General features: G+C 37.5%; 1 protein-coding gene across 4 annotated transcripts in view; it reads left to right on the forward strand.

Annotated features, from left to right (window-relative positions):
- The window catches only part of Snap25 (Synaptosomal-associated protein 25kDa), a 271,616-nt gene that overhangs the window by 104,207 nt on the left and 140,820 nt on the right, over positions 1-26,589 (forward strand). For 3 of the 4 annotated variants that reach the window (XM_070210840.1, XM_002058732.4, XM_032440812.2), the window contains one exon: positions 15,705-15,753. The exons of the other annotated variant lie outside the window; for it this stretch is intronic. In XM_070210840.1, the coding sequence (XP_070066941.1) occupies positions 15,705-15,753 (49 nt within the window). The remainder of the gene's footprint in view (positions 1-15,704; positions 15,754-26,589) is intronic. 4 annotated transcript variants of the gene reach the window in all.

The following is a 26,589-nucleotide window of genomic DNA, read 5'->3' on the forward strand; positions in this document are numbered from 1 at the left end:
GTGGAACAATATACGTAGCTTGTAGTAGAAAAACGACTGCTTCCATGTGGCTCAATATAGAAGAGTTTTTTCCTCCTAAACATCCCAAAAATGACGATAAGGTCCAAAAGGAGCAGACTGGTAAACTACTTCGAACACATTATGATCACTTAGATAACAGTTTCCCCTTTCCTTTATCATAATACTGAATGCATTTACTGTCATATTAAAGGTATTCGATCATACAGTTTAATGCTTCAGTCGTAAAATATTGAGATTCTAGGGCCATTGCTATCCATCTTGATTGCGAGATAATATCTAATACACTGTGACCTAAAAGGCGAATCGTCATTTATATAAAGAATGCAATTTGAAACCGTATATCTAATTACTTAAGCGGTAGGAAAATATCTGGGTCAGTCGGTTTTGAGTATGCCACGTTTCTTTATAAGTCTGTAGGGGTTTTTTATTGATAAAAATTACATGTTGCGCTATGTCTGTAGGCTTTTTACCTATTGATCAAAATTCGTTATATCCACTAGCTATTTTTAAAACCGAATTTGAGGATCTATTTCAGCAACATTCATTTTAAAGGGCCAGTTGCATCATTTTAAGAGATTTTAATTTATGATTTGTAAAATTTGATAGATGTACGAGCCTGTACGATTTATTGCTTGGGATTCAAGTGTTTACTAGTTTAAAAAAAGTCAACTACAAATTGCGACTCGGACATCGATTGGGCATTTTAAAAAATCTCCAATGAAGAATTAAGCGCTAGGACACTGAGTCAGTGTATGTTTGCCACAGTGGAATCTCTGTAAGTGTTCAGGGTGGAGTAAATTAGGTGTCTGTATATGGGTCCATATAAATTATATATGTTTAATTTAAACTCAAAAGTTATTTTAAGAATATATACTTAGTTTGGTTCAGGGTATTTTCTAGTCAAGGACTCCCGACTAGAGCACTATAATTTGTTTGTTTATCAATACAAAATGACCAAAGTTGGCTTTTATAACTTGAGTTATTCTTCTATATATATGCAAAATGCTATCAACATCGGACCACTATATCATATAGCTGCCATAACACTTGTACGTTTTTCAAATTTTATAAAAATTAATTTTAAATTAAACTTAAAATTGTCGATTGCTTGATATTTTTTCTCTTAGTTTTTCTATCTCGTTTCTAAACTTATTGGGTTAAAACAAGTAAGAGGTTCTAGTCGGGAGCTCCCGACTAGGGGATACCCTGAACCCTCTTATTCCAACACCAAATAAATTAATAAAAAAAGTTCCCTTGGCGGGGCTCGAATTTGCAACTGACCGCATTACTTACTGTCGACTCTACTCAACAGCCACACTAGCAAAAAAAAATAATAATAATACGTTCCCCGGTAGGGATCGAACTCGCGACAGACCGCCTCACTTGCTATGCCGCTACTCAGCAGCCACACCAACAATTAATTACTTATGATAAAAATGGAACTAAAATAACATTACAAAAAAAAGATGCAATTACCATGCTATTAGAATGCGAAGCAGACGAGCATGAATGTGTGTGTGTACATGTATACAGAAATTCTTAAAGCTGCTGGCCCATTCAATTGCGCAGTTGCATATAACTTTGGTTTTTCTTAACCGATCTTTATGAAATTTTCTACAGTATATCTTATTGTACCATAGAATATTTGTGTATTCTGAAAAAGTCAATTGCATTTAAATTATGGTTTCAATTGGTTGGCAATAAAAGTTGGGTTATTAACTTGATTTATAGCTGTTGGGTGGTAACGGGGAAGTAGCGATAGGTATAAAATGAAAGATACTTGACATATGTATAATATTCTAGAATCAACATATCATGTTTGGTGGCTCTAGCTCTTATTATTTACCCAATTTGCTAAAAAAAACAGGATGTCGATATTTATCGATTGCTTGGAAACGGAGTAAGTTATCGATTATCGGAAACAAACTCGATCTGCGCGGGAACTAGGAGCATCTACATCTAAAATTTCAAGTCTCTAGCTCCTATAGGTTCTGAGATCCTTGAGCTCATACATACGGACGGACGGACGGACAGACAGACGAACATGGCTAGATCGACTCGGCTATTGATGCTAATCAAGAATATATATACTTTATGGGGTTGGAGATGCTTCCTTCTGCCTGTTACATACATTTGAATTTTGCACAAATACAATATACCCTTATACCCATTTTTAATGAGTTCAGGGTATAAAAAGAGTTATAATTGAGGAATTAACGATCTACATTATATAATGGCTTAGATTTCATCTCCTTCGGCGTCATCATCACCACCGTAAAAAAATGCGACAAAAAATTTCGCATTGCATTACGAATTATAAAAGGTTACGAAACCAAATTTTTTTTAAAAGGATCAATATACTATGCGTTGTATATATTATATATACTATGCAAATGTATTGAATTCTTACAAATAAAAGAATATTTTTCAAGGGGACTGCATTTTTCTACGAATTTTTAAGGTTTTCAATTTAGCGGGGGACGAAATAACTTATTCTCATAAGTTTCACTATGCTCCATTCATTTTTGAAAAATCTTTTTTACATCGGACCACTTTATTATATAGCTGCTATACGACCGGTCGTCGAAAATGAGGTTCTTGCATAAAAAATGTTTTATACTCCTGAAGGGGGTATTGTATATTTATAATTTATAAGCGAATGACAAGAACAACGATTAATAGTGATCTTTAGCTAAATTAAAGGCTACTCTTCATTTACGTGTGTAATCATAAAAAAAGGGCGCGCGTCAGATGCGTGCCAATAATGATATTTTCTTTGCGCCCATGATCAGCCCATTCACAGACATTTCTATGTGTGTCTATGTGTAGAGGTCGCAAATAAGAAATCCCAAAATTTTGTTACATTTGCATCGGGGACAGGCGAGCAACAGACACACAAGCGCATAAATGCTTCTATTCATATACAAAATATGCAAGTATGCGTGAATAGTGAGTCCAAAATATTTTAAATGCACACATGGCACGCTTGGCTACCCTTACCAACGATAGCGAGCTAAAATGCAAGAATTTCGCATCGACGTGGCGAACCCTTTCTCTATTTCATATTACTCGTGCCTTCAAAAGGGTAGCAATGCCCCAGCATTTGGGAAAAATTGAATTTGTGCGCGGTTTTGCTTGTCGGACACATACACACACACATTGAAACGATCCCTAAACATAGGAAGAGAGCATTGAGAGCTGAGAGTAAGTGCGAGCGAGATAAAAGTTAACAGCGTTTCCGTTCTATCGCACAAATCATATGGAAGAGAGTGCGCCAAGCACTTTCCTGTATATTATGTATAGCATATACATATATAATATAGCATCATTTTTGTCTAATCGCAGAAGATGACGTCATCTTTATATTCGGCAGATTGATTTTGGTACATTGTGGCGAAGGATAATCTTTTTCCAACATTAACATCAGAGACCATTGGTTTCTTGCGAGCAGCTTTTGTGCTATTGTCGAAGTATGGCCTGACATACAGTTTCTTGGGATTCGTCGAGATCCAACTCTTCCTTCAGTTCCCTTGCAAGAGTTCTCGTCAAAGGCATTGGATTTTGATCCACTTTTTTACCAATACGTTCTCTGCGCATTTATTTTTTTTTTTTTCGACCGGCTCTTCTCTTTGGCTTCAGTCTTCTCTCGTTTTCAGGGCTAATTATAATATGATAAATGGTCTTGCGGGACAGAATACATTTCTGATAATTCCTGCGCACTTTTATCCAATTGGTGATTATAATACGCCACCTGGAATGATAACCTCTTGCCTGGAATTTTTAAAATTGTCAAATCTTTTCTAATGCGCAATAAACAAAAACTTTCAGCTGACATGAAGCCAAATGCGTAGACCAAAACGAATGCAAAGTAAAAGTTACTGTAAATTTACCGCTAATAACTGCATAAGAGCAAAGACGAATGCAAAACATTGTTGTGTAAACAATTGTTTGACAACGGAAAACCCCTCTATTTTTCGTTTTATATTATTTCTCACATATTTTTATATTTTCTCTTACTATTTTAATGAATCCTAGTAGTTAATACTATAAACAACTATAATTAGTTGAACAATTTTTACATTATTCAAAAGTATTAAAGCTTTTTGCTTCTTCGCTGCTGAGTCCTGGGCCTATGGTCGCAGGCGGGGCCGGTGCCTTAATGAGTTTATTTGTTTGTTTTGATTTTTATGTTCGCTGAGTGAGTAGCGGTGTTTGGTTTTTTGTGAAAAGCAGCCATCTTAAGTGCGCTATTCTTCTTTTTTTTTTTTTTGAAAGCCAGCGCGATTTTTTACCGTAACAGATATCATAGATGCTCTCTTGTTGAGTCAGAGTCGTCTGCCTCCAGGCAATGATTTATTTATCCTTTAACTTTGTCTACGGCCTCCAAGCAGGGATTCGTGACCAAGTCACGGTCGCTATGTAATTACATATACATATGTATATATTTGTAATCAAACGAAAGCACGTCAGTGCTTGTATACTTGGTTCTATTCAATAAATTTATTCAAAGTCAATATAATGTACTTAGTCTATGAATACATGTATGTATGTATATGCTTATGCTGTTATCGGTTAACAGCTACAAAAAATGAGAGGGGACGGGTGTACTCATATAAAGTGCAAGATTAGCGGTTAGCCGTCGGTCAACGGTCTTGCTCTGTCTTGGCCTGTTCAAGTGGCATCATGTTACATATGTAGTTTCGCAGCACGGTATATATGTTTGTGCATGTTTATGTACATACATACAGTATGTCAATAAAGTGTTTTGACTAACGAAAAAAAACTAATTTTTTGGGTTTAGTTGAAAATAAATGTACCTAAAAGTGAGAATTTTTTTTCAATTCTAATTTATTTCGATTCTATATTTTTCCTAGAACTTAATGGCAAAAAGAATTGTTAAATAACATTACCCAAACATTTTATAAAATTAAAAAACTAAAAACATTCAAATTTTATGCTGTCAATAAAGTGTTTTTACACGAAACTTTATTACTAAATAACAATGTTAAAAAAACAGGAATATTTTTTTTTAATACTTTGTGTGGCTGCCATTAGCGTCACATACAGCCTGCAATCGCCGTTTCATTGAAACAATAAGGTTTTGTATGTATGTTTCTGGAATCTTCTGCCATTCTTCCAGTACAGCAGCTTTTAAATCAGTTTTTGATTTTGGACTCCGCTTTGCGACTTTTTTTTTCAAATATGACCACACATTTTCTATTGGATTCATATCTGGACTTTGTGGTGGAGTGTCTAACACCTTTCCACAGTTGTACAACAGCCAAACTCTTACCATATGAGCTTTATGCTTCGGGTCATTGTCCTGGTAAAATTTAAAAATTGGCTTATTGTCCTCATAGAATCCAAATTTCTGTGCACTACTGACGAGATGTGTCTGTAAAATGCTCAGATATTGTCTAGCATCCATGGTATTCTCAATGAAGGTCAAATCTCCTACACCCTTGCTCGAAATACACCCCCACACCATCACTGATAGTTTTCCGAATTTAACGGTTGGAATAATATTGCGGTTTTCCAACGCTGTTAGTGGCTTTCTCCAGACTCTGGATGGCCCATCGTTGTAGAATAGCATCATCTTGCTTTCGTCACAGAATATGACGTTACTCCAAAAATCGTTCGAACTATTTACATGGACTTGAGCGAACGATAGCCGCTTCAAAATATTCGCCGCCGATAGTAGAGGTTTTTTCCTGGCAACTCGTGATGTGTAGTCATTGGAATTCAGTAATTTTCGGACAGTTTCATGTGACACATCAACACCACTTTCTTCCTTGAACTCCTGAGCAATATCCCTAAGCGAAATTTGTGGATTTTTCTCAATTTTTCTCAGAATTTTTCGCTTATCTCTGTCAGAAATTTTGCAGGGTCGACCACATACTGGCTTTGCCTCTAGCCTATCTTCCTTATTGGCTCTGTTTAATATGTTGTATATCGTTGCTTTTGATAAATTAAACATATCAGCCAGTTCCGAGACTTGACGTCCCATCTGATGGTTATAATACACCAGCTGAGCGACTTCAAAAGTTGTTCTTTTTCCTGGCATTTTATTTTTCATAAAATTAAAGCAAAACGTTATAAATTGCAATAGAAAATGACAAGAAAAGTCGAAGACACAAGAGAAGCCAAAACGCATGGGCCCAAATCTAACGGGATCACCCAAAAGAGAACGGCAAAACAATTTACCGTAGCTGTAAAAACACTTTATTGACAGCATAAAATGTGAATGTTTTTAGTTTTTTAATTTTATAAAATGTTTGGGTAATGTTATTTAACAATTCTTTTTGCCATTAAGTTCTAGGAGAAATATAGAATCGAAATAAATTATAATTGAAAAAAAATTCTCACTTTTAGGTACATTTATTTTCAACTAAACCCAAAAAATTAGTTTTTTTTTGTTAGTAAAAACACTTTATTGACATACTGTATATACGGTCATATTTATGGTATGCGCTTGACTACATATTTATTGTTATTTGGACTACCAACAAAGTGTTATAAGTTGAGTTATGTATGTATGCATATGTGTGTAAGAATCCACTACATAATAGCACTGCTAAATATGCCTTCCCTAATTCATCCGCGGATCCATGCAGCTGTATTTGAAGCTTTATGCTGGCTTGTAAATATCTTGGATTATTATATCTTCTAATAGTTTTAAGTTTTTCCCATACTGTTCCCATTACTTTGCATCATCCACGCTTAGCTTGTCATTCCAATCTTTATACACTAAACATAATTTTTCCATGAATAATTTTCCTACTACAGTAACCGGGGCTAGCCAACCTTAATAATCATAAATCTATGCAAGCGTGGATAATACTTGTTTTTTTTTATAATGTTTTCTAAGCCCTCACAATTGAACTTAAATTTAAATTCGTCTTTCAAGGGCTCCCACTGTAGCCCCAACGTTTTAATAGACTAATTTGTTTCGTTGTTATAACTTTATTTTCTTCTGTATTTTCTACATGGTCCATGATCTCTTTTTTTATTTGCAATCCATTTTCTCATATTAAAACCTGCTTCCGCTAGCTTCCAGGAAATGCATTATAATTTCTTCTGACAGTCTTGTATGGAGTCTGCTCCTGACTTCAGATCATCCATATAAAAGTAATTTCTAATTGGTTCCCCCAATGCTTTGATTTTTACAATTATTTGCTATGTCTATCAGCGCTCTTGTTGCAAGTATGGGGCTGATGCGGTACTGTATGTAACCATTGTGAGCTTGTAATTGTTAATCTGTTAATTTGGGGTTTCTCTCCACAGAATATACAAATATTGTTATTCCTCTTTGTCAACATTAATCTGCCGATACATTTTTTATATCTGCAGAGGCGGCAAACTGCCTCTTGGGCCATTTTAATACGACGTCGAAAATATCTTTTGGGACTCTGGGTCATTTAAGCTTTTGTTGTTCGTGGTTTTTGGTGATGCATCCAATACTATTCTCAATTTGGTTTAAGACTAAAGTGTCTTAAAACTGCCTGATAAGGTAAATAATACTTCCCCTTTTCGTTGGACTCGATCATATGTCCTAAGTCCATATTCCCCAAGAAATTGCAGTAACTTTTCTTCAGCTGTATATTTCTTATGAATTTTTTCACTCTATGTTTAGAAATCATGTCATTGCTTGTGGTCTTTATTCCTCTAATTCCTTCTCTATCTTAAACGGAATGATAACTGTATACCTTCCATCTGTTTCTTTTCTTGTTGTCTCATTAAAGATTTCTGCTTCTGCGTTTTCTTTATCGGCTGATTCTATCTCCCAAAATCGTTCCTCTCTTTTGGATTTCGGGCAACCAGACATTGTTCCTCCGAATTTTGTGTTCTGGCCGATATGCCCGTCGATTTTCACTACTCCATTTTTCAAAATGTGACTATATAGGTCAGTTCCGATAACCATATCTACTGGACCTCGTTTGTTAAAGTGCGGATCATTTAATATATAGCCTTCCAATTTAATTTTATCAATATTTATTGATTAAATTGGAAGCGCTTTCATCAGTTTGACAATATAATTGCATCTACTGTAAGGGGTCCTTTTTGGTTCTAAAGTATCGACACATACTTTGAACTTATATTTTGATACACGAAATTCTGTTGACGATACTCCCTCCATCTAGGTTACTTTAGTATCTGGACTGCCTCCTCAGATATTATTGTCATTGGCGACCCATTATCAATGAGTGGCCTCAATTTTTCGAATCCCCCGTAGCTGATTTTACTATATAATATATTTCTTTTGTTTTCATAACGCTTGGTTAACAATTCCTTAGCCGCATTAAAATTTTCTGCGGAATTATCAAATGCGACACCATGCATCTTGCTTCTCCTTTAAGTGCGTGTTTAAATAGTTGAATTTAAGAGCTGGACTAGAATCCTCTCTTGATTGAACCAACTTTGTAATAACTCGACAAATGGGTCACACTCTTTGAAATCCCCATAGAAGGTGGGTATCTGCATTTTCGGGTGCATAGGTAGCTTCTCTGTTTTCACCTGGCAACCCCATATTTTTGGTTGACAACTTACATGAATCTGTTCTGCTAGTTCTTCTACCGGGCTCTGTACATCGAAATCTAGCGTTTTTATTTACCCTTTCAACGTATTATATTTCTTTTTGTTTTTCTTCCCAAAGAAATACAATCTTCTTTCCCCTCATTCCAAACACTTTACTGCTGTTTTTCCTAATGTCCACCTGCGTTTCATCTAAATTTTTGTTCAACACATCTACCTGCTATAGGTAGATGGCTATAACTGTCATTATTACATCGTATTGTTTCTTATATAAGTTGTCATGATTGATTACTCCAATTTTACCCATACGTTGAGATTGATCTGAAACTGCCTTTGTATCTCTCCTATTTCTTCTACCTCGCCTCGCTCACGACCCTTTACATCCCTAATGCTGCCGACTAATTGTGACTGCTTCGACAACAATTCTATAGTTATATCTGACATAATTTTTCTAACTAAAAGTTATTAATATTATTTCCCGTTTAGAAGTACAGCCCGTGTCGGCGTCGCGTCACCTTCTTCAAGAGTTTGCCCTCTGGATGGGCCTTGGTCCTCTTCTACAGGGCTCTGCCAATCTGGTCTTCTGGGCTGCTCATTTTTTTCCTGTTTCGGCGAGCTGTTGTTACTGCGCTGCTCGAAACTTCTTTTTTGCTCGGTGTATCGTTGTTACTGCACATCTCCAAATTGTTCGGCGTTCCATTGTTACTGCACTGCTCGAATTTTTGTTTTTCGGCGTGCCGTTAGTACTACACTGCTCGAAATTTTTGGTTCGGCATGCTGTTGTTACTGCACTGCTCGAAGGAGTAGTTGTAAGATACTGATTTTATTCTCACGAATCCTAGGTCTGATATGCTAACAGAGTGTCTTATTGTTCCAACATGATATTTGTAAGCGTAGGCCACTTATGGAATCTCAAGTGACCACATGCACTATCTATTTTTATGCTGCTGGCTGTAGTTGTGCAATAAATGGTGAGATATATTTTTACCGAGGGTCAAAGAGAGACTCGGAGAACATCTTTCTTGACGCATTGAAAACTACTAATGCTTGGAGTGATGAGGTTGCGAATATTTTCCTGACACAATCTAGCGTAATAGTGTTTTCTAAGTAGTTGGCTGTCCAGAAGACAGCTTTGATTGCCCAACACAAAGTAAGTCGAAAAACTTTTCAGCACCTAACAGCAAGTCTATTCTAGTTGGTTTGTGGAATCGCGGGTCGGACAGTTCCTTATTTCGTAGTAAATTGCACTGGGGCGTGTGAATAATTTCATTAGATTGGTATGTTAAGATATAACTAAAAATCCAAAATTCAGACTCAAAAGTATGAGAATTTAAGCGTGATTTAACCGAAGTATTGACCTTGAGTTTGATGCAGTGGTTTCCACTGTGATAATTTTCGTAAGCGTTGTGCCAAGTCTTCTGAAATAAAGTTTATTTGAAATCCAGTGTCGAAAAGGGATCTTGCGAGCTGGAAGGACATGAATCTATGTTTCAACTTTACTACAGCTGTGACTAAGCTTGCTTGCTCGGTACTAAGCACACGCCTTCTAAAAACCTACTGCTTGGGAGCCGATGTGACGGAACTAGAGGCTTGTGATTGCACAGTCTTGCTCTCATATCTGTAAAGTACAGTTTGGTGTTGCTTTAACATCGAATTTTCGATTCTTCACAATTTTTACTGCATGTCCCAGTTTTTATCAGTTGATGGAAAAGTTACGTTGCTTCACAAACTCAAAACCTTGATAAACTGGAAGAGCGCTAAACAATTACGAGACTATAGTCAGTGACTGAACAATAGCTGAATTTAGTGACTGACCTCTGATCACCCTTAGATCACAAAAATGATGACTTTATTGAAGCAGTTTAAAATGTAATATAAATAAATAAAGTAGGTAAGAATACCACGAATATCGATTTGCAAAGTAAATTAACAGTAGCTCTTAATTTAGCTAAAGATCACTCTTAATCGTTGCTCTTGTCGTTCGCTTATATTTAGCAGCGATAATTTGACCAATTTTATATTAAGCAGATGGTACTCAAATTTTTTCGTATAGTATGTAACGCATAAATGGAGGCATCTCCGTCCCCATAATGTATACAGTCGATATAGCCATGTCCGTCTGTCTGTTTCTATACAAACTAGTCTCTCAGTTTAAAGCTATCTGCATGACACTTTGTAGAAGTCCCTCTTTCTGCTGCACGCAATACAGTCGGAACCATCGGCCCACTATATCATATAGCTGCTCAGGAACGATCGTTCGAAATTAACTTGTTGTATGGAAAACTTCTTTGTTTCTCTAGATATCTTGACCATTTATAGGTCTTATAGCCTCTGTGCACTGAACACATTTCTTACATATTTCTAAAAATTTTACATTTTTGCAGCACATTTTTTAAAGAAGCGGTACTTTTCCCACTCACATAGAGCATAAAGCACAAACACAAGCGCATAAATGCTTCTATTCATATACAAAATATGCAAGTATGCGTGCATAGCGAGTCCAAAATATTTTAAATGCACACATGGCAACGCTTGGGTACCCTTACCAACGATAGCGAGATAAAAGTTAACAGCGTTGCCGTTCTATCGCACAAATCATATGGAAGAGAGTGCGCCAAGCACTTTCCTGTAGAGTAAGCGGTTAAAAAATACATCATATGTATATCTTACTCCCTTACTCGCGATTTTGGACCAGATGCCTCCGATACTTTTTGTGACAACGTTGTTTGTATGTGATGTCCAGTCTATATGTTGTTTGGTTAGTGATATGACCAACAACGATAGGTCAAAAAAAAGCTTGCTGCTTGGAAAACTTTATTGTTTTTATGATATCTTGACCAACCTCACCATTTATAAGTTTCATTATGTTTATGCAAAATCTTATTTATCGGACTACTACATTATATATCTGCAATAGAAACAATCGGTATAAAATTAAGTTGTATGAAAAACGTTTTGTTTTTCAATATATCTAGACCAAACTCGCACTTCATTATTTTCCCTGTGCGTCTTAGATACGTGCAAAGCAGTATGAGCATTATGAAAAGGTTTGGTCTGCAAGGACTCTTCTTGCTTGTTTAGGCATTAATTGTTTTAAAATATAATTAAAAAGTTCAGAAGCGTTTTTTTCGTTTTCTTGACTATTTAACATCGGCAAGTGAGAAACAACTTAAAGGTGCAAAATAGCTGAAGTTTGAATATTTCCTGTGGAAAACCTCTCGGAATCTGATATGTCCCTTATTATAATATCTTGTCTTGGTTTCGTTTTGCATTTTGTTGACTTTTCGGCACATGAATGTCGGAACCGGTCGTTTCGATTCAGAATATCCTGTTGCTGCCAGGAATGATCGGTTCATGAATGACATATGTACTGGCTTAAAAAGAGAGAGGAGCCCATACGAAAATAGTTTCAAAACTTAAGGACTAGTTCATATTGAAACAGACAGACAGCCATGGCTATATAAAATCGGCTCGTGATTCTGATCTATAATATAATATATGATTGCGTTTAACAATGTTTATTAAATGCAATACATTCGACTAATTATAGTTATTGGTGTAATTTTTTTTCCTCTGGATCGAGTCTGATTTTCGTTGTTTACCTTTACTGTTATATAACACTTGCGTGTGCTACTGACGACTGACAACTAACATCTGACGAAAGAACTACTCTCTCTGTCCGCTATATTCATACGTTGGGAAGGTTGCCACTGTACACTCGACCATCCTGCTCTTCATCTGTCTCAGATGAATCTGCTCCAGCGTTTGCTCGAGCGTAAATGTTTCAGCTCAGAGCACATCCTTTTCGCGTCCGAGGATATTTTCCGCCTGACGCTCCAGGCGCCATAAATTCTGCAGGGATTGACAATAAGTATCGAATTTTCGCTGCTTATTATGTTGCTCCTCGAGCAACATGCGCAATTTATTCATCTCGTTGGTCATATTTTGTGCCTTACGTTTTCATTGGCCCACAACAAGACTGTTGCTCTTAACTTTCACTAGCTCGTACTTCAGCTTGTAAACATCACCGCTGCCCTCTTAATGCTTTGCATCCTCATTCTCGAACATGCTATTCGGACTTGACGCGTATTAGCTCCATTTTCAGCTTCTTGTTCATCTCGTGGCTCTTCAGCTTGGTCAGAGTTTCTAGGCGCTCGGTGGTACGGTTCTCTGCCAGATCAACGGTCAGCTTGTATAACATATTGAACACGTTGCATTCAGCTGCATCACGAGTATCGTTCCCCTCTACTGCTTTAACGTCAAGTATATCAACTCTTATCTTAAAATTACTAAAAATGTATGTTGCGTGCTTAGCTCATCCACTCGGACATCAGCATTAAATTTGCTCAAAACCGACGTAGCGACGTTGCCTAAGTCAAACAGCATAGCATAACTTTTTTGTAGCAAGTAGTTGTCAAAATTTTCATAAAACACCCACTTACGCATTAACGATATATCTGCGCCTGTGTCGATTAAACACGACAGCTTTTTATTGTTAATAAAAAGTTCTCTCATACACTTTTCATTAGAAACAACATTGATATTCGGCTTCATTGCACCGTAATCTTAAGCCATATGTCCACTTCCGCATTTTGTTTCCGCTTTGTATTCTGCTCTTTTATAGGATGATGACCCACACTTGTAACAATGCTGCTGCTTACAATTGTTATATTCGTAATCTTTGTTATCAACTTCATATTCACTGCGTATATCATTTTCGACAACGGTACTGATTAATTCATATGCCTAAATCAGCTCTTTATACGGCGAAGCACTATAAAGGGGATAATTCTGGCTATGTTATTTTTGTACGCGAATCCACATACTTTTGATTTACATTTAAATCATATGAATCTGCATTTTCTTCAAAATTAACCAACCATTTTCCGACTGGAATTGTAACGCCATCAAAATTAGTAACAACTTTAAAAAAACTCTCAATGGAAACACCTAAACGTTTTGGTTAATTTTCTCAGCCGGAATTTTAAAAAATTATTATGGTCACAAATGTTTATATTGCGTTGATCGCTACCTTCTGGCCGCTGTCCTTTTTGCCTTTCGTGTAATTTCAGCTCATATGCGTTTAACTGCTCATTCTCCTCGCAATGGTTATTAATTTTGTCAGTTTTTATTTCTGTTTCAAATTCTCGATCGTGCAAATGTTGAGTCCATTTCTTCGTTTTTCTCCTTATCTATTCTAATTTCGGCGACAGCATGTTGGTCTCCCGGCTGCATTGCTGCCTTTCCTTTCTTGCTTGATCGCAATATTCGGACTTTCTGCATTTTTCTTTTTCAACGCAGTTTTATATCGCTTGGCGCCTGTCCGTATTCTTGAAACGTATATTATCGCAACTGTGTATTGGACCGGCGACTTTCATATAAAATTACTTTGACTTTGGTTTGGTAAATGAATGTGTTTACGGGTTTCCTTATCATCAGCCTTCGCAGCGTTCGGACCTGTTTTTCTAATCTGTTATGCTATTTCGCATCTGTGTTGAGTGCAAAACTGAGGTATCAGCAGCTCAGCTGAGAAACATTGATGCTATTCAGTGCTCTTCGATTTGCCGCAGAGTTTTTCATATTGCGTGCATTGATTTACTGTTCTTTCTGAGCAGGACCTGCAGGAAGTTATTTAAAATATATTTTCTGTGGTGACTGCAGCTGTGAGATTCGGAAAACCAATTTGCAAATTTCTCAAAGGCCTCAGTCCGCGAAATGCATTCAAAAGTCATCAGTTCTCTTATTTGTCAAACATGTGGACTTTTTTGAAAAATCGTCTGGAAAATACTATAATAAAGTTTAATAAGACAAGAAAAATCGTCGATCGATTTTGGCTTACAGAGAAACTATGTGGCTCATCTGAAAATCCGAGAGGTGCACGGAAAGTAAAAATTGTACAATCATAATGTGTGGCAATAGAGGCACTATTTACCTTTTTTATGGATATATAACAAGTATAAAAAATCTCCAGAACTGCCAAAAAATTCTCAAGAATGAAACTGATTTGTTTTTGACTCTTCAATGCGGCCGCAAGCACACCGCAGGCATGCCCAACAAACAAAGACCGTGCCCGTCGCCCAAATTTACGTACCCATTGATAAAAAAATATTTCTGTCTCACGACAAACCATAGATCAGCTCATTCGCACATATTTGTGAGTGTCTGTTTGTGTGTGTGTGGGTGTGCGCAGGGCTCGAAATTCACAAATGCCAAAAACATCAAATTTTGTCAAATTTGCATCGGGCAGCCATAAATGCATAAATGCTTCCATCCATATAGAAAAGAAAAGTGTAAGTGTGCGTGGTTGGCCAGCCCAAAAAGTTATCATGAACACATGCCAACTTTAAAGGTACCCTTACCCTATCAACAAGCATGGGAAATATCAATTTTGCATATGATCAGGCCAAACCCTTTAATAATATCACACAACAGCTTACTCGAAAGAGTGTGCGTGTGCACAAGCAGCAAGTCGCAAAAAGAGATGGACGCAAGTGCGCAAAGCAATGAGCGAGGCACATGCATACACACATATGTTTTTGGGCTGTAAGGATTTAAAAATGGCATACATACATATATTAAAAAAACTCATCATCAGCCGCGACGTTGTGCGCTGATCGAGATGCGGCTTCATACTGAACGTTCGGCTTTTGAGGCCGGCGTTCGGCTGCCACTCTCAGCAGTCTTACTCTGTCTGGGCACACTAAAATGGTCGCAGGTACCATTGGGGTCGCCTCGTTTCGATTTTTCTTGTTTCGATAAAAAGTGCTATTCGGTATGTCTATACATTGTATGGTTAGTGCTTTTGCGCAACGGCAGAAAACGCTGTATACAGTCGGGTTTTGTATTTGAGATTTGTGTTTGCAATCTCGGTATCTTGCAGCAACTATTTTGAAAAAGAGCTTTTGATCCAAAATGCCTGTACCTCTGTATATTTATTGCTCGGTGCGAGCGGTAAAAAAATATGGATCTAGTTATACAACATTGTTTTTATAATTTCTCATTTCATTTAAGTAATTTATACTGATATTAACTGATATAAATACTAATTCCAACATACCTACAAATTAATAAATATATATATACTTATACATTATTAACACTTATCTATACACTTCTACGAACTATTTACATTGCATTTTGCTGCACACCAGAGCAAGGAGGCAGGAATACGTACACTTGTAGCCCTTGATGATCAAGGAGGTGAGTCCACTACTAACACAACAAAATACCACATTATTATAGGGTAGAGATTATAAAATTACTATTTTGTCTAGAATAACTTAATTTACAGCACTACATAACATGAAGCACATTTTCAATACAATTACATTTATTACATTTTAAAAAATTTACCCAAAAAATGTACATACAGTGTAACAATAATGTCTTCGTACAGCTATTAAAATATGCTTTGGTAACAAAAATAACTTATGTAATTGCAGAAAACCAACAAAAAAGTTTTAATGCATTTTTCATAATCTATGAATTTACTTTATTTCACAACTAAAATATATTCAATATTTTTAATAATATAAAACTTATAAGGAAAAAATAAAAAAAAAGGCAAGTTTTTGGCTGTATATCGAAAAACTTTCTTGTACATATAAATACTTCTAAATATAAAAAAGTTTAGGTATGGGAATGAGATATGTATGTATTGTCAGTCCGTTAGTATATATTAAATCACTATTAAAAATGGTTTTTTAATTTTTAAAATTACTCTTTTTCTTTTAAATTGTTTTTCGAGGTGATTCTGCGTTTTTAATAATTATTTGACATTTTTTATACCGATTTTTCAGAAAGAAATGTATGCAATATATATATGCATATATATATATTTAAATTTAGTTGTGTTTATAAAAAGAGTTCATTTCTTTCGTCGAAATATGTAGATGACATTTTGGTAGCCACGGACAAACCAAGTGCATAGGATTCTAATGGTGCCTTATATCGGCACAATAAAATCCAAACTAAATACAATGATACCTCAACACAAATTTGGTTTCAAATAAAGACTTCAAAATAATATTCAAAAAGCACCCCTATTGACTCCCGTAACAACAATTCTATAGCAAGAACAACACTAAAACAAACGACATACATTAGAAATGATAAACATAATAAACATACCAATCAATAAACGACTAAACTCCAAAACAGACACAGATAATTGCACTTGCTTGCACATAAACCTATTTAACACTTCAAAAAGACCCTGTATGTTATATTAATTGTTTAATCCTAATTGTTTTTTGTCTCTTGTTGCTATTGCCCTAAAAACAGTTGCAGAGGTGGATCCAAAATATATAGGAAAAGAATATATTGATATAAAATTGCTTATTTATCATCTTTACTATTTATGTATATTATATATGTATATATATTAAAATGTGTGTTAATGCATAACTGTGAAGATATGTATTAACGCATATACATTGTTTCAATAGTCTTATTAATAATTTTATCTTTTACAATTCAATAAGCAATGAAGTTCGAAATGTAAATTATTCCACATTGTTTCCCTTTAATAAGTTTTCTGCAGAATTTTTATTATATTGTCTGTAACTAATTGTGGTCCAAGTAGACTAAGATGGGACTTCGGTGATCTTCCTAGAAATATTTTCAACGGACATCATTTTGCTTAGAACTTTTATAATCAATAAGTATTTGATTTAAGGCTGTGCTGATATTTTCCAACAGTTTGCTAATCTTTGATGCTTTAAGATTTACACTGCTTGTCAACTGCAGGCGTTAATTTAAAACAAAAAAAATTCATTTTCTTTAAAATTTTCAATTTTTGAAACACGTGTGCCAACAAACTCATACATGCGCGTATGTGCGCAATAAAGACTATTATAGACAACCGCGTTAATTGATTCTGGACAGCTGGGTAACGTTTGCACCCCAGCACAGCCCCCCCATCCTGCCACACACCCTTACCATCATGATGGATTGGCAAACCCCGCCTGATAATAGTAACGCAGGGAAGATCAAAGGAGGCAGTTAGCCAAAAAAGCCAATATCACGGCAAAAACATCTGAATCTGATGACTCCAAAACTGAAAGTGAGAATAGTGTAATAAAGAGAAAGTCCTAGTATCAGTGAGGCTGCATGACGCAAATTGGCCAACAACTTGTTCACCATTCTATCCAGTAATAGTAGAACATGCTGATTTACAACAATTAGACAATTAACACAGCTTAGCAGAAAGTAAAGAGGGACAGGCATAATGCGTGCATTGTAGAGGCAACCATGCTGTTTCATAAAAAGGATGCGCGGCTTATAAGACAGCCTAGGCGCAGGCGTTTCCGAATGCTTCTCGTAGCCCAACTTCCACAGCCAGGAGCACCACCCACTCAAATCGACCAATTTCAACTTCTCGGAAGCGCTTAGAGAAGGAAATAATAATTCACACAGCCAAGCGCGCCAATCTGAACAGTCAGCTGCAGGAGCTCCCGATTGGAGTTGATGATGAAAAAAGTTACGGAGACAATATTTAGCCAGATGACGAAAATTCTAGCCACTGTTGTTGGTAAGCTATGCAAGCAAGGCTGAACCTCGCCATCTGGAATGCGACCGGCCTGCGCAAAAGCAGGTCCGAGGTCAAACACTGTGAAGACCACCAACAGAGATATACTCCTATCAGAAACTTACTTTTCTCAGAGATCGTACTTCTCCGGTACAAACGGTAAAGCCCGAGGTGGAGCTGCAATGTTTATCAAATAAAATGATTAAAATATATTGAACTGTCAGAATACATGCAGTGTGCTCAGGTCAGGCTGCCCAGCTCGCATTTCTCCCTCGCAGGTATAACGTTAGGGACAACGAGCTTTGTCATCTTTTATTAAGCCTTGGCTCCAGGTTTCTAGTAGGAAGTAATTGCAATGCCAAACACTCCTGGTGGGGCTCGCGAACCAACAACCCCAAAGACCAAGCTATTTACCGATGCATTCAGAAAAAAGGCCAGCTGCCCACGGCCCACGGATCTGCGCAAGTTCCCGGACATATTGAACATTGCTATCTCCAAATGTAAAGTTTCCAATAAAATAGAATGCAGTGTCAACGAGAACCTTTTCTCCGACCACACCTCTATAGCACTACAAATCAATCGATAAAAAAGTGGCTCGTAAACGGCTGATTAAAAACAACGTGGACATAGACAGATACAAAACACGACTGCTTACCAGGGTGAGCTCTAACGCCGCACTTTCCTCCGCCGACGACATTGGCAGTGTAGAAGGCCTTACTCAGGAAATGCACAATGCTGCAGAGATAGTTACCCCGAAACACAAATTTAATCCTGGAACGCCAGCAAAAGACATTTATCTTTGGACTTTTGAGGTAACCGCTTTCGTTGCGGAAAAGAGGCGACTCAGGCATAGTTGGTCCGAAGATCTCGAACCAGGAGGCACATTAAATTGCTTATGGCAGGTCACACGCCATATTAAACAGCCTATTAGAAGGGCAGCTGTTGACCGAAAAGCAAACGGGGATTGGTACCGATCAGACCAAGAAAGACCAAATGCCGTTGCGGAGCTTCATGACTCATTCATCCCGTTTGATCGCCGCTCATTGGCAGAAAAATCGGACACTAGCCGTTTCTTGGAGCTACCAAGTGTGGTCGACACGCGGATCGCATCAGCATCCCTAGACGAGATTAAGAATGAGGTTGCTCTGCCCAGCCTGGACACGATGGCATCGACGGAAAGGCGATAATAATGCTTCCCAAAATTTGTATTCAGTTGCTGACCAACGTTTTAACCGATTTTTTAGATTGGACACTTCCCTTCCCAGTGGTAACGAGCTGAGGGAATTTGAATAAGCCTGGTAAACCTGAGGCCGATCTCTCCTCCTATCGTCCCATAAGTTTTCTGGCTACTCTCGCTAAATTGCTCGCAAGAGTTTTTTTGTACGTAGAGTGCTGCCAGTATTGAACGAGACTGGTTTTCAGTCCGTCAGATCGGCACAGGAACAGTACCATAGGATAGAAGAGCAAAGTAGTGCAGGCATTCGAAGAAGAGAAGTTGTGATGTGCGGTCATGCTCGGCGTAAAGCAAGCTTTGATAGGGTATAGCACCCCGTTCTACTGCATAAACTTAAGGCAAACTTACCAGCATCCTACATCGAATTTCCTAAGTGCTACATCTCCTGCAGACAGCTTTCCACAAAGTGCGGTGATGCTACCTCGTATATATATCAGAGCTAGAGTCCCACAAGGCAGCATTCTGGGACCACTGTTATATACGGTGTACACAGCTGACATGATACTACTTTTCATAAACCGGCCAACACTACGCAGTACGTATCCACCATTGTGCAACGTCAATTGGACTTTCTGGACAGCTGGCTGAAAAGGTGGAACATCTCAGTCAAACAGGAAAAGTCCACCCATACCACTTTCACGCTGCGCAAAGGAAACTGCCCCCAGTTTTCGTAGATGGATTACAGATTCCGGTGAGCACAACGCAGTATTAGGCTGAAAGCAAGCTGAACAAATACTAACGGCATCCATTTGTGGGGTAGAGCTAGCAAGAGCAACGTGAGCATCCGCAGTTTCAAAATTAAACTTTGCGCATTTTATCCAACGCGCATATTTATCATGAAAATAGGGCAATTCACGACTAGCTAAATAACCCATGTGTAAAAGAGGTTATTGACAAGCTGAGTGATTGCTAGATTGCCAGACAAGGCAACCACCCAAATAATCTTGCCACTATCTTGATGCTCTAAAAGATTTTGTACAGCTCAACAAAGTTTTCAGCTTGACTATTGGATGCAGGATGTCATGGTTTTTATGCTATTTATGTATGGTTAATGTTATTTTTCTCAATCAAATCGGTAAAATTTTTGGTGTGAATTGTGTTCCGTTGTCAGTTACGGCGGTCTCGATCTGTTCTAAGCCTAACTTATATCAGACTTTAAATTTAAAATCAAATTTATACTACTGATTTTCGGATTAATTTAACTGGCAGTCGTGCCAACTTATAGATCAGCCTATTCAATATATCACCACTGGCCATATTGACTTCTCCGATTCTAACAACGCCGTCTCCTCGAGCCACTGCTGGGCCGCCAAGCCATGGTGCCACTCGCTCAGCGTTGGGAGTCCCTGACCAAAATTCCTTGACCATCGCGCTAGAACTGTTGCCAGAGTTAACAGCGATTCAAGCATATGAGACCTTGCTGGTATGCGGTCCTCTATTCTCTTAGTTTGCCTCTTATCGCGCTCTAGTGGCAGGCTGACTACCGTCCTATGGAGTAGGTGCAGACATGACACTGCATCCCGCATGCCTCCTAAGTGCGAAGGCGGAATGAGCACAGTTTTGTAACCTCTGTTTGTTGTAAATTCGCGAGTTATCCGCCTCTTTCTCGATTCGAAATCACCACTTCACAAACTGACGGCTAACTCTGACAAAATTCGACTCGGACTCTTCAGCATTAAAAATGTATTAGAGGATAAGTTGGATACTAGTTTTTTGGAGGCGAACCAATTAAATAATGTCACATATTTCTTATGCGATGGCTTTCCATGCATTTAAAAGGTAGACCCGAGTTTTCGCAGTCGCTCTGAAAAATGTCCCATCATTTGTGTTAGCAAACAAAGTTTGCACCTAAAGCAACGGATGCATGATCTAACTGTCTAACGACAGACCTCTTCAGCTTTAATTAGCTACAGTAGTTCTTTGAATTATCCAAACTGTGAGGGATCGATATATCTCAGTCTAAACTTGTGAAGCCAGAGCTCCCGGAGTCGAATTTTTGCGTTGATTGTCAGAGGTTCTATTCGGCCATGCGGTACAAATAACTGGGATGTCACTTAGATAATTTTTACGTTTTGAGACCAATGAATGAATCGTGCAGAATTCGAAAACTATTTGGTAAGTTCAAAACCTGCGCTGAAAAGTTTTTACGACATTTCAAATTTAATCGTTTGAAAGTCTGAAAGACTTAACTTGGTGAATAGTACACCATCGCTCACTTCTCGTGGTCATTGATACTTGCAATCAACTAACAATTTATTGATTGTTGCTTTGTAGTCTCCAAATATTTTTAGACTGTCGTATTACTTTAAAATTGCCTAGCTAAATGGTCTACGGGCTGCAATAAAACTTTACAAGGAAACGCCTTTAGTTTTTTTTTAATGTATTATTTTTAATGTACTTGTCCAAATATAAAATGTCCGTCTGTCTGTATGAACGCAAGAATCTCAGAACCTTCAAATTTGGGCTCTAGCTCCTCCTAGTGTCCGCGAAGATCGAGTTTGTCTCGTTTCCAAGTAATCTATAAAAATGGAAATCCTGTTGTTTTTTATAAGTATTATCAATTTTTGTAAAAAAAAACAAGAACGAATAAACTATTTTTTGTGTGGCTGGTGTGGATGTTAGGTAGAGCAAGTAATGCTAGTTGCCGCTAGCACTGACCACCACAATAGAAATATTGTGGCTTTTATTTGCGGACAATACAAATTGGTGTATTTACTTAATTTTTAGCTATATCCTGGAAGCGGGGAAATGGCAATATATGAATATACTTGATATATTTATACTATTATAGAAGCTACATATTAAGTTTGTGACTCTAGCTCTAAGAACCCATTTTAATGGGTTCAGAGTATACAAACTAAATGCTGAAATGAAAGCCTGATTGGAATGCATTATTTTCTAATAGGATCACCTATCCATGGAGGTGTTTTATTTGCACGTCGGGCCGACTATGCCCCTTTCCGCCGCTAATTTTGGCAGTGACACTATTAAAGTCTATAGCTAAGAAAAAGTGTGTTAGTATAGAAAATACTGTTTCTTAATAAAAATTAAAAATCTTATTATACTATTTTTTTTTTAAAACAATACAATAGATAAGAAAAGATAAAGAAAGAATTTATAATTAAAGTAATGAAATTTATACTAGATATATAGACTCGATGCGGAAAATTTATAGCCTATCCTCGTCCTACGGTTAGTTAACGACGGAAGCTCAAGAAGAAGAAGCCTGTTGGAGTAGGATGGAAACCGAAGATTCACGTCCCAATTTGAGCCTCGTAAGGCAAAAGCTGAAATTGCTTCTAAACTGATTCAATACGATCCTGCGGAGAGCAAATGCAGGATCAGTATTTAAGAATAGGGCGGACAAGAGAAATATATATAAGAGATTGGTTATGAAAGGATCGTTAGAATTATAGACCAAAGATTAATGAATCCAAATATACCTTTGGCCTCATTAACAAAGGTTTACAATAAAAAAAAACGCCTAGATCCTTGACTGTTAGTACACCTTGTAATGAAGTATTGTCGACTGTATAACAGGCAACATTAGTTGATGTACGATTGGTGGTCATTAACATACACTTTGAACAATTAGGATGCAGATGATTGGTCGAACATCAAAGGTGCATGGCATTCAAATCATCTTGTAGTCGGAAGTGATACAGGAGGTTTGTGTATGAATGAATTAGTTTCATATCGTCCGCATACATAAGTACACGGGCATGTGATATAGTCGAGGAGGGATACTTTTTAAAAAGAGTAAAGAGTAAAGGTCCAAGATGACTACCAGAAGTAACGTGAACAACGTGTTTAGAGGTTGTCAGCCTCAGCGTTACTCCTTTTTAATAAGAACTAATCCAAAGCAAAAGAGTCCGCGGGAAAGTCAAACGCGTTACTGAAAGGTAATGAATGTAGTAAGGAAGTAAATTCCGGCAAAGTGGTCGTAGTTGACCGATTCTTTACGTATCCCTGTACAACAGGGGTATGCAGAAATTCTGGAAATTCGATGTGGTTATTTTTTCGAATAATTGATTGATAGTGGACAGTTTTGCAATAACCCCGTTGTTTTGCATATCTGACTTTCCACCTTTTTTGTGGAAAGGAATGATGTAAGATTCATTCCAAGGAGATGGAAAGACAGTAAAATATAGAGATTGATTAATATGTCTTAGCAATGGATGAAGAAGCGAAGAGCTAGACTCCTTAAGTAAACAACTAGAAATATTTTTATATGTATGTGTCAATACAATATTTTCCCTTCACTGGCTTTTGCTGCCAAAGAAATAAATCTTGTTAGTTTTCTAGCTCTGACCATGACCTATCCAAAACTTGTTGGTTTTGTAAAAATTAAGAGTACATTATAAACTACCTTTAGTAGCAAGATAGCCCCAAAAAGGATATGAGGTCACGTAAAATACTTCGAGGGTGGCAGTTCCTAATTGCTTAAAATTTTTAGGCGAATTTGGCTTTTCACATGATGTAGCCTTTTTTATCCTCTAAGATGATTACATCATTCATAGGACGTAACAATTGCGGGTATGAAGTATTTGTCGTCTATGGTTTATTGACTTAGTTTCCTAATATCCATCACTATTATTTTTTTGTAATTAAGATCATCAAAGCATTTTTTGTCAACAACTTAGTAGGGTGTTGTGTGGTGAACTGGACTGACTTAGTATGCAATCTGCTAGAAGTCGATTGACTTCTGTATTAAAAAAATCGGCAATGGTTTCGCAGATTGTGTCTACAGTATTGCTATTCTACGGCAAAACTACTTAATGGACCTAAAATACTTCTGTTCATTGCTTAATTATGGTGTTTCTTTGAAAGGAGGGTTTAGTTAGTAAACATTGATCTTTGTAAAATATAGATTAGGTTATTTTATAAATTGGATATGTTCATGTTCGTGTTTTTTGTTAGGATCGATGTTTGCATTGAATTTTTTTTAAAGATCGAGGCCGATAATTCCGTTGAAGTTTTGTAGGATGAACAAATAAGTCTTAACATTAAATAAATGCTCTATTGTTGTGGGACGGTGTATTGATAACATGGAATGGTTTTTCGATGGACGGATAATTTGTCAGCCCTGGAAGTTGCTTATTATAGTTTTTCGAAGGCCCCATGTAGATAAGGAGCCTTATGGTTCGTCTCGCTACTCTTTTTTGATGAAGGGAAGGATGTCGGACAAATCGTTTTCAGTTTCGAAGACTTCGGTGTGGTCTACAGATTCTCGGCTAAAAGTTTTTAAGCCCAGCAGTGTGTCGACGAAGTTGCGAGTCGTGCACTACATCATTGTATTCCAAAGACTACATCACTGTATTCCACTACATCATTGTATTCCAAAGAGGACTATTCTTTCGACTGCGTCTTGACTTTTCGATCCATAAGGATGCTGGCACTAATCATCATTGTCTCGAAAATAATTATACCAATTTTTTTTTGGCAAGCTGACATACAACTGCACACATTCTGTGATGCGTCAATATCTGCTTATGGCTGTTGCGAGTATGAGTGTTCTACGCATACGTATGGTAATATTGACGTTTAGTTTTTACTGATAAATCTCCAGTGGCTCCAGTCAAGAAACTGACACATCCTCATTCACTGAGTAAGCTGATTAAAGCGGTCGAGAACAGATTCATTGGAAAGTTGCACAGCGACCATTTCTGGTTTGATTCGTTAATTTCCTTGCACTATCTGCATAATCTTCATAATGCACGTTTGCTGACATCGTGTCGCGTAGATGTCCAGTTATTAATAAATATTTTCTGTACGCTTTGTCATTAACGCAAGTTCATGTCGCTCAGCAACTTTATTGCACTTAACACTAACTGCCACATACGCCCTCTTCCAATTGTATTTTCAACGATCAAGAAAACGTTTTGATCCAACAGAGGCATTAGCACAGTTCTTATTTTATATAAGTGTAAATTGTTTGTTATAACAAATTAAATTCGCTCAAATTTGCTACAGGTTTTGCATTAATATTTGTATATTCACGCACCTGCAAACATAGTTGCTTGCACAGCCCCCATATAAGCGAAGCTGAGAGTACATTCTGTGTTTTGCGTTTTTACATTACATTTATATTTTGCGTACATTTACAGTTCCTGCTTTTGCTGTCATATTCATCTTTACGATGTTCACGATATTACTTTACGCAGTTCGTTTTGTAAGGTTGTATTGAAGCTTCTGATCAGGGTGCAGATCTCAGCCTGCCCAGATTTTTTTAGATCTTTGTAAGTGAATATACCCAAAGTGAATATATCAGTAAGCATAGAAGGCATAACAAAAGACATGCCCAAGCACTGGTGCGATTACCTCCGGGATTCTATGGCTACTGTTCACATTAATTCCCTAGAATAAGGCGAACACAATTATAAAATGCTCTAATGGTTCTCCGAATCTGTGAGGCCTTCGACACCGACCTTGTAAAGATAGGATTCCTCAAAATCTGCTATATTGTCAAAATCGTCTGATGCTGTGGACTCTACTCCAGTTGACGCTGACGGAAGACGGGCGCTCCTCCACGTAAGGCGGAGGGTTCAGTGAATAGGGACCTTCTACCAATATAGTCTGCTCTACTGTCATCAGAACCGCGACGCTATGCAGCCAGTCTTTGGTATAAGCCTCTCCGTGGAGACCGTGTGGCCGTACTGGCGAGGCAACTCCTCCTCGTACTAACGCTCGTAAATGCCGCATCCCTGGCAGGGGTAACGCTGCTGGCTTTCAGGGAATGGTACGTACCTGCGCTGCAGTCGTCGTCCGAGATATTTTAACCCTCTGGGTCTATCTGCGAAATTGATTTGTTAATTAACTTATCCATTACTTAAGCAACAATACCCTGTTCTAGCAATGCAGCTTAAAACGGTTTCATCAGAGATATATCGCATGATGGTCACCAATTTTACTGCATAGCGAACGCCTCAGAGCCGTCGGAGAGTTTATGCTCCCGTAAGAGAACCATTGAGTTTGACGTAGGCCAACATTCTCATATTCATTGGTTTTAGTGCCTACCCTTGCCTCTTGAGGCACGTTTTAGGTTGCTGTGAACGAAACCAAAAATTTCAATTAATTTATACGCTTTTTTCCTGGGCTTGCACTAGTGCACTTGTTGAAGATTCTGGAGTAACCGGCTTGTATAATGCGGAGGGAAGGTGTGAAGTTTTGCCCTGATTCTTTGAAAGGTCTCTGAAGGATACTGTGATGCCTTGAGCTTGCCCAATCGGTAGTGGATACCAAACTAGAAATCCTGAAGTTCCAATGCTCATTT

Source organism: Drosophila virilis, unplaced genomic scaffold, assembly GCF_030788295.1.
Source record: "Drosophila virilis strain 15010-1051.87 unplaced genomic scaffold, Dvir_AGI_RSII-ME tig00001170, whole genome shotgun sequence".
In the NCBI taxonomy this organism is placed as follows: domain Eukaryota; kingdom Metazoa; phylum Arthropoda; class Insecta; order Diptera; family Drosophilidae; genus Drosophila; species Drosophila virilis.